This window comes from Blastomyces gilchristii, assembly GCF_000003855.2.
Source record: "Blastomyces gilchristii SLH14081 genomic scaffold supercont1.24, whole genome shotgun sequence".
Lineage (NCBI taxonomy): Eukaryota > Fungi > Ascomycota > Eurotiomycetes > Onygenales > Ajellomycetaceae > Blastomyces > Blastomyces gilchristii.
The window spans coordinates 117157-130443 of NW_003101658.1; the positions used below are offsets into that span (position 1 = coordinate 117157).

The following is a 13287-nucleotide window of genomic DNA, read 5'->3' on the forward strand; positions in this document are numbered from 1 at the left end:
ACCGAAACCTGCTCGAGACAGCTATATAATCACCCTTACACCCGGATACCAATCCAAATCCAAGACATGTTGAAGCGAACCTTCCATACAAAATAAGGGAACATGCCACTTTCGGGACGTCCCGAGATCCCCCTGGGGGCAGAAAATCTGACTGGGCCACTTTTATTATGTTTTCTTTTGTTACTACAAAAACCTCGATCTCCTGAGTAAAGCCTCAAGCTAATCTCTAGGCGAATCTAGGTATTTATTCTTTTTGTTCCTGACGCAAGAGGAAAAAGGCTCCCAACCGCCGTTGGAGTTGGGGGCTAACAAATAGATGTCAACCTCAAGTGACAAGACGGGGGGGAACGGGGAGCTAAAAGGATGATCGGGCGCTAGATGGTCCATATGTATAATATCATAACTTCATAAGGAGGAGGAGGAAGTGTAGAAATAATAGAGAATTAGAAAGGGAGAAGGAGATGACAGGGCTGTGTGGAGTGCATGCATGCACACATGTATGTGTGCCTCTCCTGTCCAACTGTCAAATCATCATCACTTTTCCCCATCTTACACAACTGTATAGATATTTACAAAAAGAAGTTCATGGGTAGGGGGGTAAATGGTAGTGGAGAAGGGTTCATAGTTGAGAATATACTCTTTTTGTTAGTGAGCAAAGAAACTAAGCAAAGAAACTTTGTGATTGATTAATGATGATCAATTTAATGTTTCATTCTTTTCCTTTTAAACCTCGTCATCTTCTTTGTTACTTCTATCTGCTTTGTTGCTTGACCAGCATCTAACAAAGGAGTGTAGGTGACTTAGGGTCTGATATATTTCTTAGGAACTGCAAAAAAGAACCGCTACGGTGGGAATTATTACCCCACTAGCACTAGCACAGTAGATAGAACCCGTTTATCCCAGCAAATTGAACATCCCCATTGTCCGGCAGTGTCAGATTCGAAAAGGACAAGGCGTTCGGAACAAGAACAGTTCGTTCGCTTGTTCCTCCCGCAGCTTAATAAAGCTTCGGCATGTTCTCTTATTTGCAGGGAGTTGACCAGGGATAGCAAGCCCGCGTGGAACGTATATGGACGAAGTTAGTCCTCTGTCAACCAACCAAGAGAGATCTTACTATCATCCAACCCAACCATCAAACTCAACAATTTTGATCGCGCGAGGATGTCTCTTGAATCTGAAGACTTTTTTTAACTTTCGACTGAGCACCAAAAAAATCAACCAAAAGTTCTTCCCTCACCTTTTAACTAACCAAAACAGGTGATAAGATCACAAAGGTCATTCCAAAGGAGGAAGTGACGAATATTTGAACGGTCTCAATACTGCATTGGGCTTGGGAGAATATTCATGGTAGCCATATAATATAGTCTTAGATGTCTCCGAGAAATGGGAGAGCTGATTTGAGACTCCATCAGTCTCAAGACGCAAGATACAAGACTACCAGTTATCTAAGACATAATTAACATTTTAATTTAGACAAGACCACTCTTTCAAGACTGATATAGATCTATTATACATTTCCCAGTACAACTTTCACAAGACGTTTCTAATTTGAAGGTGCTCTGGCGAGCTGCATGCCTGACTCTGATGAGAGCATGCAGCCAGCCATCTGCTCAGATTCCCACGAGGAGGTCGAGCAAACTCGGATTGGGAACAGTAAAAGGAGGAAGGGCCATAGAGACAAGCTGTGGCGGTGGTCCCCCGAGGATGATGCACGCCTTCTAAGCATGACGGAGAACCACCGGCCCTGGCCTGAGATAGAAGGGTGTTTCCCCGAGAGGACAGAATCGGCCCTGCGCCAGCGGCAGTCGGTGCTTCGACGAACCAAGAAGCAGACGCGTTTAGCCGAACCCGCTGCCGCTGTCACATCTGCGTTAACAGCTGTGACATAATTTAAGGTATCAGATCAAGGCGATGATGACAGGATTTCGCATGAGACCCTTGGGATAATCACCCTGGCCACATTGCTACCCTCGCCACCTGCACAGCATTCTCCTAAAGACCTGGAATCTACCCTGCGAACCAAATTCCCCCGTACACAGGCAAAGCCCTGGAGAGCCTCAAGGTAATGTCTACTCGCATATTTTGGTATCTATGATTCTAATATGCACCAGATACGCCGATTATAATTACTGGTGACAGCCTGTGCTTGGCGAAGACAAGACTACACTACTACTGGGGGCGATATGTCCCAGTCAGGTACCATCTCGATGGTGATGCAATCTCTCTCATCCGGGCGTCCAAATGCAAGCATGGGCATCTACCCCCGCTCGAGGGTGGTTCCATTGAGGTGATTGATATGACCTGCCCGACCGACGATACACGTCAAGGGGCAGCGGTCCGCTGAATGGAAGCAGCCCGGCTGGCAATACAGAGCCCTCATCGGCTATGAGGTGAGAGATGGGAAGCCATTTGTTCGTGTTGCATGGTACTCTACCTGGGAGCCTGCAGACGAGTTCCCCCCTGGCGAGGTGGAAAGAATGAGACTCCTCCAGGAGCCCTCATCTTGTAAAAAAGTGGCGAAGAAAGTGGGGAGACCAAGGAGGGCCCGGGTAAAGAAGTAGATCAAATAACTAACTTTCTTTCAAGACACATCTTATATCCCTATGCCTCCAGCCCCGCAGTCATTCGCGGCTGAAGGCTGTTTAAGTCTCAACAAGCGTCTTCGTTATTCCTTTCAAAGAAATACGACTCAGTAACATATTCTCTTCAGCAGCCTATCCTTATCCCCCCATCTTTTTTTGTGTCTCAGCCTTCTTTCTCCGTCCTTTATTCTTTCATCTCTCTTTATTTCTTTCCGGCTGTCAGTTCTTTATTATCTTGCTCCCACTTCAAAACCGCCATTTATATCCCCTCTCGAATGTCGACCTTTGACGTTTTCACCCCCTCAGCACGTTGAGGCAACTTTCTAACTGCTCTCTAATTAGCATGATCCAGCCACTGATGTTAAATATTAACAGTAGCTTTGGAGAACTTCTTCGTGTAAGAAGATGCCTTCACTAAAGCTGGAGAAGTCTGATCCGCAGTGGCCAACAGTGTTTGAACCACCCCATGCCCAGCGTACCAATACTCTTACTTCTAAGATACTCTGCGGCTACAGCGGCAAATAGGGAGCACAGATCATGGACCTTGGTAGAAAAACTGTGCATCCTGGCACACCCTCTCTCGCCATGGCCATGACGATGCACTGATCCTACGAGCGGACAGTACAGGTCTCAAGAACCCTGATCTGCTCTTTTAATCCGCTTCTCCGGAGCTAGCTTATGTTTAAATCGGGATTCATGTTCTTAGATAGACAAGAGATGCAATGCAAGCAAGCCATTATGAATGGCTGATAATATTCTGATACCGCACTCAGTTTCCTTGTGGGGACTTCTTGTTATATTAGCCTGGTTCGTATATGTACGGTTGTTCGGAATCAAACGAAGCTCCTTGTCCAAAACCTTGCCATTAGCCAGCACATCTGTACTCTCTGGCAAAGGTCTAGTCAGAATAAGACACGCTATTTCTGCAGATGGGATGAGGAACCAACCAGGCGAAGTCTGAGAAGCCATCAAGCACACCTTCATCCGTGGCCCAAGGCCCTGAGATTAGGCAACAATGCACGCCGGAATATCTATCTTGCTTCATTGGCCGATCACCACTTGGTCCTTGTTCGATGTGCTGGCATCGGAGCGTTGGAAGAAGAGGGGTAATAGTTCTCCTTTCTTAACAAAATGGTTTTGATCTCCTACTCTCATTGAATCATTTTCTACAAGAGCTCCAAAACCGAGATTCAAAGTGATCTTAGAGAAAAGAGATTCCTGCGTAAGGATTTCGTGTCTATTCTTCTACTATACCTGGCATAATGCTGATATGTTCCCCGTACAGAAGAGTCAACGAAATGGCCTCCCAAAATAAGTCCCTATCCGATGATATCAACGACGAACTTAAAGCAAAGCTTGAGGAGCAACAGCAGCTTCAACAAAAGGCACTTGAGCTGGAAGAGTTTATTGAATCTCTGGAAGCCCAGATCCCTGAGCTGAAGTTACTTTCCTCCAGCGCCCGAAAATCACGGGGCCTGCGTGATATCGGGGAAACTATGACTCCCGAACAGGAAATAAGAAAGTATCAGGCAGAATTGCAAGCAATCAATGAAAAGATTGTTGCATTGCAGCATGCTACCGTGTTGCTATCGCAGGGAAATTGAAGAAAATCAGCAACAGGTAATCTTTCCCCTTCATTGTCGCTGTTTGACCATGATGCTGCAGCAGACAGAGAGACTGATACCAATCAGTGACCAGGGTAACCAAGACGGAAGGGAGCCAATAACATTTGCGATGTCGGATTGTCGCCATTGATGGATACTTGCAAGATTACGGATCTGGGACGTGAATTTCGGCTTCTTTGGTTTGTCTGGTTGGCGACCTGGCATAGGGTAAGATTCAATTGGCTCTAGCCCTGCCAGTGCTAGTTCTTCCTTGAAAGCCTCAAGCTCAGACATTGTTTTCTTCAAAGCCTCCACTTGTGGCTTCCGCAGATTAAGGTTAAAGAAGTTTTCCACTCGCTGCTTGCTGTCCTCTCCATAAAATTCTTGGTCCAATAGATTCCAGTACACGTTCCCAAAATAGCAGGGTTTCAAGAGTGCGTATGCAATAAACATGTTCCCCCACAGTAGATTCTCTGACAGGCGCATGACCATGGGGAGGATATATTTTATCTTTTTCCCCGGGTTATAAAATGTGTCTTCTCTTGCCATCGCGGCACGCTGAAAGCGGGAAACATATACTGTAAATGCAAAGTCATAGGGCTTTTTCGTGGCAGCAGGAAGTTCCTGACCTGTAATCCAAGAAGGTGGGAGGAACATTTGCGGTGGAATGGTGTGGCTCCACTCCCAGTCAATGATTGAAACAATGTTCAGATCATTGTCCACAAAGATGTTCGGAGGCCGAAGATCACCATGCATAAGGATGAAAGGTCCATGATTGTCCTTATGCTTAACCCATTCCATTACAATGCCTTGGGAAGCAAATATACCATATAGATAGTTCCGTGCATCCTCTTCATTGAAAACACTATCTTTCCCGCGGTGAAAGTCGTTGAAAATCAATTTCAAAATAGTGAACACATAATCAATAGTAGAAGAATAGGTCCGCTTGAGGGGCATAATCTCAGAACCCTTCATGCCACTGAGTTCTTGATCATTTAGCTCAATAGTGAGCGGCCGATTTTGTTCAAAAATCCAATTCTCATCATTGCTGTCAAGCGTGAGAGCACCAATATGATCGAATTGCTGTTGATAGAGCTGGAGGTAAATTTCCGCAAGTTGATTGAATAAATGCGACTGCAGCTCATCTGAAAGACGTGGCACATCAGTTCCATGAAGGGTTTTTCCGGTAATGTGCTCCAGAGCCAAAAAAGGAAGGCCAAGGATGTTATCTCGGTTGATGGAATATGCAAAGACACGAGGGATAGGGATGGTAGTCCTCTCAGCAATATACCTACATAATAGGATCACAATGTTAGAGCCTGACTGCAACACGACTGTCCAAATTGCTTACTTCATTGTTGCAATCTCGCCTCGCATCTTCTCCTCGGGAAATGCAAGATGTGGTAGCAGGGGAATTCGGATCATCCATCGTTCAACAGGCTCGGCTGGCTCGGCTGGCTCGGTCAACTCGTCATCTGGTGTTGGATTGGTTGTGATCGTGTTTGTAAAGAGGATAGGAAAGCAGATATTGTAGCTCCCCTTCTTTGGTTCTGAGAAGACCTGGCAAAGCTTCTTCTCAGGATGCAAAAATGTAGCCAATTTGCAGACCAAAGCTGGATCAATCGAATCAATAAACTTCTTGACTTCTTTGTCAAGCAAATGACGAGTGAGCTGGTCCATAGCTCCTGGTAGTCAGGCAGACGCCAGCCAGGTTCGAAAATAAGCACTTCGTACTCGTAAGCAAGACCAGCGCGTCAATATTAGTTCTGGGGAGGAGTTGATGCTGGAATAACTGCAGTGCTCATGACAATCCGAGTTGCCTGTTTGTTCTGGAGGTTGGAGCACAGGGGAGGCTTGCAGGACTAGAGCCAATCAGGAAAGGTGAAGATTCCCAGCAACATCTTCAGATCTGATCCGTTTACTGTAAAGTCCACCAAAGTATTGAATATTCACCATCCGACGGGTAGACGAGACGCAAGCTGTAGCTACGGAATTATGGATGCTGGAGGAAGATTTTGTCGTTCATGAATGTATTCACTTGGTTCTGCCATGGGTTGACAAATTTGCCGCCTGCTCTACTTCTTCTCGGACTTTCTCACCAGCAAGCTTCATTCCTTTTGAAGAGTCTTTGACCATTTCAAATTTGTACGTTTCATCTCCATCCAGACATTTTATTCTCATCCGGCAGACAAAACTGGTGGGTATTGAATATTCTCGCGACAACCATGTCTTTCGATCACGCTGTTTCGCGGAACATGTGGATCAACTTTGACTCTCCACCTGGCCTTTATGCTGCGAGTACTCCTACCAGAGGCACGTCATTTTCCACACGGATGGTAGTTCTGATGCCCAAAGAAATGGCTCAAGCAGCCCGATCGCGTGTACCAATCAACTGGTCCAACATTGCAGATAGATCCTCTTGTCCCGGACATCAGGGGAGTCAATTCATACAAGCAGCAAGCGCTTCTATCCTCGGATAATGTCACCGTCAAGCACCCCGAGGAATGAGGCGTTTATCCGCCCGGTCCGCCAACGTGACGGACGTGGCATAATTACCGGCGATATCAATCTAGATGCTGAAGGGGGGCATTGGACTGGCTTTCAAGCCGTGCACATATTTCTGTTGGCGCTTGAATACATCCTTAAGGCCCATGGCTATTCACAGTTCATTTTCCCCAGTCCTTCCCCTGCTGGACTCAACTCCCCAAAAAATGGGATTCTAGTCTGAAGCGACATCCTTGCATATTGGGACAACTATTTGATTGCCGTCAATCCCGATGCTGGATATGCGATCCAGGGTCGTGTTTTGGACCCTAGCTGCTACCAATCGGGCGATCAGATACATACGGCTACACTGTGGTGGGAATGAGGACCACATCCCGGCTTTGGAAGGAGGTCTCACGCAAAGTAGATACATGCTGGATTCTTCAGAAAGCACAGGGCACCGCAATTCCTGTATTTCTAGGAGCGATTGACCTGAAATTGATATACTTTCTGTGTGGTGGCAGAGAGATCCGCCGTATGCTTATGATGGGTTGGGGAGGTGATAGTTTAGAAAGAACTCAGGAAAGCTTGATGCTGAGGCGTGAGACCTTCCCATCAACAAGAAGTGAGACTATGACATGGAATGATGAATTGGGCCAGATTCTGATCATCGACTTCTAAAAGTCTCGCGCAGATCGCCAACAGACAGAAAAGTGAAATTGAATCCTCGAAAAGATCATCCAAAGTTGAGGGAAAAGAAGAAAGCAAAGTTCCCCAACCTGGTTGCTATATACACCCAGAGTGCCGTCAAGGAGGAGGCAAACAAGAGGTCCGTCAGCGCCATCGCATCAGGGGCATATCCAGTCCACCAGTTTGCTAACAAGCTTAAATGTATATTCTTCGGCTGATCGATTGTCGAGTATGGTGTTTTATCTGTATTACTTCTTTCGCATAGTCGTCCAGCACTTCTAGCTCACCACATTCTGTAGTTGGGAGCCAGTGTCTCTAGGCGTGCCTGCATGACAATTCGAGCAAAGCACACTCGGCGAAGCCTGCCTCATAAAGCATGAACTGGGATTCTATGCAGTATCATCTCCAGAAGACCTGGGTGCTCCTCCTCGCTATCTTCCTCCTGATCATTATCTCCTTCCTCCGCGGGTCTGGTCGCCCAGTGGTCTTCCTCTTCCCGAAGCCCAGTCAAAGTCTCTGTGTTGATCCCCTGGATGTCCTCCACATCCGTATCCCTGTTCACCTCAAACATCTTATACTCGTCGGATCCCATATCCCAGTCAAACCATGCACCATGAAGAAGCTGTAGTTTCATGAAGAGTATAATGAGGTAGATCCTCCCCCGGTCAAAATCAGATCGGTCAGCGGAGATGGTCTGTATTTCGGATCGGTATCTGAAGTCGGGTTGTGTAGAGCGGCAAAGCATGCAGGAGGGGTCGGCATCAGAAGCATGTGAGAATAGCACATTCCAAAGACACTCAGCACAGAACACATGCCCACAAGGCCCAAACTGCAGGGGAAGAAACCAGGCACAGCGACACACAATGCAGATGCCTTCCTCTGGATCCGTTGTTGTCAACTCTGGCACCTCAGGCTCTTTATATCTTGGGTCCTCGGCATGGATTTTCTCAAGAGCAACAACCAGCCGAGGATCAACATTGCTGAAATCCCCATACATCTCAGCTAGCTGTGTCGGACGGACCATCTTTTTGTTTTGCAGTAGAACCAGCTTGGAATCAGAACAGGAGCAGGAAGATTTGACAAATGATACAAAAGAGAGATTAGCGGTGAAGCCAGGTCAAATAGCGGAAAAGAGTTGAAAAGGCAGAAAGAAAACAAATTTGTAGCTATGGCATGTCATGCTGTGTTTTTCCGATTGCTCTTTTAGGAATCAAGCCCTAGCCCTCAAGATTCCTCTGTCCTTCCATATTATGTAGAGAATGGAAAAGCCCGTAATGGGCGAAACATGTTAGGACTTCGAAAAATACTAAGGTGGTGAGAGAAAGGGGGTCCGGGGCGGACACTATATAGTTACAGCTTGCAGGCGATCTGCCCTCTTGTTGAACTCATTCAGTACTATTACTCACGTACACGCAATCTTAGGGCCTTGGTGCGCTTCTGTTCTAGAATTTGGGATTGTACCTACCTGAGAGAGGTACCCCGCTCCCGAGAAAAAGAAAACAGGACCTGAGAACCGACATCTTTCTTTGACAATGGACAATGGCACTAGCGGTGGGAAGCATAGCAATAATGGTTGACAGTTGCTCTAGGATCAAGTACATTTGTGGTGGCAATAAGGTGCTTGGCAAAGCTCTACCATAGGTGATGTGATCTAGGAGAACAGTACGGAGTAAGTACGGAGTAACGTAATCAACCACCTAACGCTCGCCTTTGTAAATCAATTACAATCAACTTTAAATGTTAATATCTCAATAAATATTTATTATTTTAATTTTTTAATTTGTAATCTATAAATATCAAGACTTATAGTATAATATAATTCAAAATTATTATATTATAGTTAAAATTGATTAAAATATAGATTTAATTAGAAAATAAAATACAGTAAAATAAAATATATAATATTTTATTATAAATTAAGAAATATGTATTATATATTATTAAAAATAATAATTCTTATATAAATATATTATAATTTAATAAATATTAAATTATTTTATATAAGAATTCTATATTTTAATTTTTAAGAATTCTTTTATTTTTTTATTATAATTTTTTTTATAAATTACAAGTAAAATATTGAAAATTCTTGAAATTTTAAATTTTGAAAAATAATTTATTAAATATAAATATATTTAAATAATTTGATGTAATAATTTATTTAAATTACAATTTTAAAGTATAAATAATACACAGTTATTACAAAAATAGTATTTTAAAATATAAAATTTTATATAAAGATTCAAATAAATCAATAATAAATAAGAATTTCAAGATAAAATTTTATATTTTATTAAAAATATATATAATCTATAAGATATTTAATTTTTATATGAAAATAATTTATATTTATAAATATATTTATAAATATAGACTGTGTATTTTATTTTAAAATAGTATTTTAAAAAGCTTAATAAATTAATAATTATATGTTATTTTCTCATAGAAATTTAATATAATATAATATATATCTACAAATTGTCATTCTGTTTTTTAGAATAGTTTTAAAAAAATATTCATTGAGATATGAATATTTGAAGTTGATTGTAATTGATTTACTAAGGCGAGCATTAGGTGGAAACGAGCGTTAGGTGGTTGATTACGTTATATCTTAATCACTTCTCAAGCCCCTTCGTGACATTATCAAAGCCCGGACTGAAGACGGGCAAAATGGAGACCCGAACTGGGGACGCTCCAATTGAAGACCGGACGGAAGACACCCGAACTAGGGACGGGGATTAAAGCGGGTAAAGCTTGAGTTCGTCAAGGAGCTGGAGAGAGATGTATGGGTATTCACATAGAGGGAGAGGTGGTTTAGAGAGGACAGGATAGGGATTACAGTTTATAAACTATGGACGACTAATAACAGGTTAACTTACTCCATGGAGCAAGTCATATATGAAGTTGGTGGTGATACCATCATCAATTCTAGGTTCAACATCTTGTGATTTGCGGCTGTGATACGGTGGTTGAGAACACATGTCAGGACAAGAATAGTTAGTTATTAATATATCAGAATCCTCAACATGCTCCCCCCCCGGCAGATGCAGACAGCAACCAATGTGTGTGATTCTCTTCCTTTTCTTTCCTGCATACTCCGTACTCTCGATGAAATCAGAATACCCTCGACGAATGGTAAAGTAAACTTCAATGCATCCCATCCCATCCCCACGCTAACTCAGCCCGCCCGCTTAGCCTTAAATCTGATTGACTGGCGGTCGGTGGTTGATGAAGCTCATTGCTGACTACTAACTAGTTAACTACACAACCCCCGTAACCTTTTTTCCGAATTTCTTCTTTTTTTCTCCTCCTCCTCCTCCATCCAACTTCATCCCCAATCCCTCTTCCCCTTCTCCCCCCAGGAATATAAATTCCTCACAGCAGGCGACTTCTGGAGTTTTGCGCTTGCTCTGCTCTATAAAGCTCCAATTTCTACTTAATTTCTTTGTTTCTTCTCTATCCTTTTTACCCTATTTTTAATCTGTAGATATCTTATCTTATCTTGGCCCCGCTGGAACTACGAGAAGCAAGCAAAGCGAGCATGAGTATGGCTGAGCGCGCAGACTCCATCCATGTCCAAACAAAGGGCGTTGATGTCAATCATGCCATGCTGGATGGAGACATAGACGTGCGCAAGGATCTTCACGGCGTCAATGTGGATGATGGTGGACAGGCGAGGACGTCAGGCACAGACACAGCTGCACCTGCGGCCGATGCAGTCGACAAGAGCAAGAAGGGCTACTTCGCATACTTCCGCACGAGAGAGTTCTATATCGTTCTTATCCTTGGGTTAGGAGTCCATTCAGATATCCGTTTTGCTCCCTTCTCTTCCCGTGTAAGAGTCGAATTACTAACATAGCCCTAAAACAACAGCCAAACCCTCGCCCTCTGTATCACCGGCACAAACACCCTCTCCCAGCTCCTCTCCAACATCCGCACCTCAATCCCAGCCTTCCAATCCCTCTTCAACTACGTCCTCCTCAACCTCGTCTTCACCAGCTACACCATCTACAGCTACGGCCTCAAGGGCTGGCTCCGCGTTATCAAAAAGGATGGCTGGAAATATATCATCCTCGCCTTCTGCGACGTCGAGGGTAACTACTTCATCGTCCTCGCCTACAAGTACACAACCATCCTCAGTGCACAACTCATCAACTTCTGGGCCATCGTCGTCGTCGTTGTCCTCTCCTTCCTCTTCCTCCGCGTCCGCTACCACTGGGCCCAGATCGTCGGCATCCTCGTCGCCATCGGCGGCATGGGCGTGCTTTTCGGCTCCGATCACATTACTAGTGGCGGCGGTGACGGCAACGGCCCGTCCCGCGGCAACCAGATCAAGGGCGACCTTTTCGCCCTGGTGGGCGCCAGCTGCTACGGCCTCACGAACGTCGCGGAGGAATACCTCGTCAGCAAGCGCCCGATGTATGAAGTCCTGGGTCAGCTAGGACTGTACGGGATGTTCATCATCGGCGTGCAAGCGGCCATCTTCGACCGGGAGTCCTTCGCCAGCGCGACGTGGAATGGCAAAGTGGGCGGATACCTGACGGGCTATACGTTCTGTCTGTTCATCTTCTACTCGCTGGCGCCGATTCTGTTCCGGCTGGCCTCTGCGGCGTTTTTCAATATTAGTTTGCTCACAGCGAATTTTTGGGGTGTGATTATTGGGGTTAACGTGTTTAAGTATTCGGTGCATTGGATGTATCCGATCGCGTTTGTGTGTATTATGATGGGGCAGGGGATTTATTATTTGGGTAGGCAGGTGTTGGGCGAGTCGAGGAAGCCGTGGCTGGGGGCGAATCAAGAGAAAGGTGTTAGTGGGATTGGGACGGCGAGGAGGAAGATTTCTGCTGCTGCTGCTGCTGCTGCTACTGCTGCTGGCGATGACGGGACCAGGATTGATGATGGGGTGCGACATGGGAACGATAATTCCGTTTAAAAAGGGATGTGGAGGGAACCATATTCGAGGCTGTTGTTCTTCGGCGTTATATTGTCACCGTTGGTTATCCTGTCACCCTGCTTCATTTTGGATCACTCTCCATCCGCCTATCGCCATACGTCTCCTTAATGTCACCCAGAAATGGACCGGCTATTGGATATGTAGAGACATCCCCCCCCTCTCTCCTTCTGCCCCCCTTTCTCCGCCGGCTCAAGCTCAAGCTCAGTCCAAAATGATTATATCTTCTTCCCTTAATTGGGCAAGGAGATTAATCGCTCACGCGCAATGTACGGAAGTGTGTATGTATATGTGTATATATTGTACATGTACATACCTCTCGCCATTTTGATTAGACGATATATGTTCTATAAGTTTGTTGGGTGGTTTATACATACAGTGCTACGCGGACCAAAAATTCAAAAACTATTTTCTTCTAGTTTCATCCCTTCCTGTATGCATACGCGTACGCATCTTTTTGACTTTTATATCTACATAGTTAACATATATATAAGTGAAACTTGCTCAAATACGTAACTAGGTGGTCCTACACACACACATACACACACACACACACACACAAAAGCTCACCTGCATGTCCAGCCCAACACATGCCATACCAGCACCGAGATATATATCATTTCTAAGGCTGGGAAGGTGTTCCCATCACTTAAAAAAAAAGGGGGGGGTGAGCACAGAGTCCCTGATTATATCTCATCATTGCACTGTTAATTCTAGTTAAATATTATTTACACACCCCTCCACTCCACATATACCTGCAGAATGGAAAGGCACGTTCTATGCTGCAGGGTATGCATGCATGCATAAGGCACGGAGGACACAAAGAAGAGAGAAGACAAAGGGGTGGATGGGAAGGGATTTGATACTAACAAGATTTAATATATATATGAATAAAGGGGGAGGGTGATAGATTTGGCCATTGTGCCATGCAGAACAAAGAAAGAAAAGGAGAAGAAAAGAATTAACATTCTGCTAT

The 13287-nt window shown here is 44.6% G+C and overlaps 6 protein-coding genes across 6 annotated transcripts; 4 read left to right on the plus strand and 2 right to left on the minus strand.

Annotated features, from left to right (window-relative positions):
• Positions 1-1516: 1516 nt before the first annotated feature.
• On the minus strand, positions 1517-6779 carry BDBG_08461 (uncharacterized protein). The gene is made up of 2 exons (XM_031723569.1): positions 5538-6779; positions 1517-5477 (listed from the first exon to the last, which is right to left on the minus strand). The coding sequence occupies exons 1-2, from the start codon at positions 5864-5866 to the stop codon at positions 4217-4219; spliced, it is 1590 nt and encodes a 529-aa protein (XP_031580762.1). The 5' UTR covers positions 5867-6779; the 3' UTR covers positions 1517-4216.
• Positions 1550-3384, plus strand: BDBG_08459 (uncharacterized protein). The gene is made up of 2 exons (XM_002621041.2): positions 1550-2062; positions 2112-3384. Exon 1 carries the CDS (start codon positions 1572-1574, stop codon positions 1887-1889), a length of 318 nt encoding a protein of 105 aa, XP_002621087.1. The 5' UTR covers positions 1550-1571; the 3' UTR covers positions 1890-2062; positions 2112-3384.
• BDBG_08460 (uncharacterized protein) lies at positions 3556-4664 on the plus strand. Its single transcript, XM_002621042.2, has 3 exons — positions 3556-3804; positions 3868-4202; positions 4274-4664. The coding sequence occupies exon 2, from the start codon at positions 3881-3883 to the stop codon at positions 4184-4186; it is 306 nt and encodes a 101-aa protein (XP_002621088.1). The 5' UTR covers positions 3556-3804; positions 3868-3880; the 3' UTR covers positions 4187-4202; positions 4274-4664.
• Positions 6412-6666, plus strand: BDBG_08462 (uncharacterized protein; the record flags this gene model as incomplete). Its single annotated transcript, XM_031723570.1, has 1 exon — positions 6412-6666. One exon carries the CDS (start codon positions 6412-6414, stop codon positions 6664-6666), a length of 255 nt encoding a protein of 84 aa, XP_031580763.1.
• Positions 6780-7727: 948 nt separating the features above from the next.
• Positions 7728-8384, minus strand: BDBG_08463 (uncharacterized protein; the record flags this gene model as incomplete). The annotated part of the gene is made up of 1 exon (XM_002621045.1): positions 7728-8384. The coding sequence occupies one exon, from the start codon at positions 8382-8384 to the stop codon at positions 7728-7730; it is 657 nt and encodes a 218-aa protein (XP_002621091.1).
• Positions 8385-10494: 2110 nt separating this feature from the next.
• On the plus strand, positions 10495-12827 carry BDBG_08464 (DUF914 domain membrane protein). Its single transcript, XM_002621046.2, has 2 exons — positions 10495-11149; positions 11234-12827. Exons 1-2 carry the CDS (start codon positions 10902-10904, stop codon positions 12291-12293), a joined length of 1308 nt encoding a protein of 435 aa, XP_002621092.2. The 5' UTR covers positions 10495-10901; the 3' UTR covers positions 12294-12827.
• Positions 12828-13287: the final 460 nt, after the last annotated feature.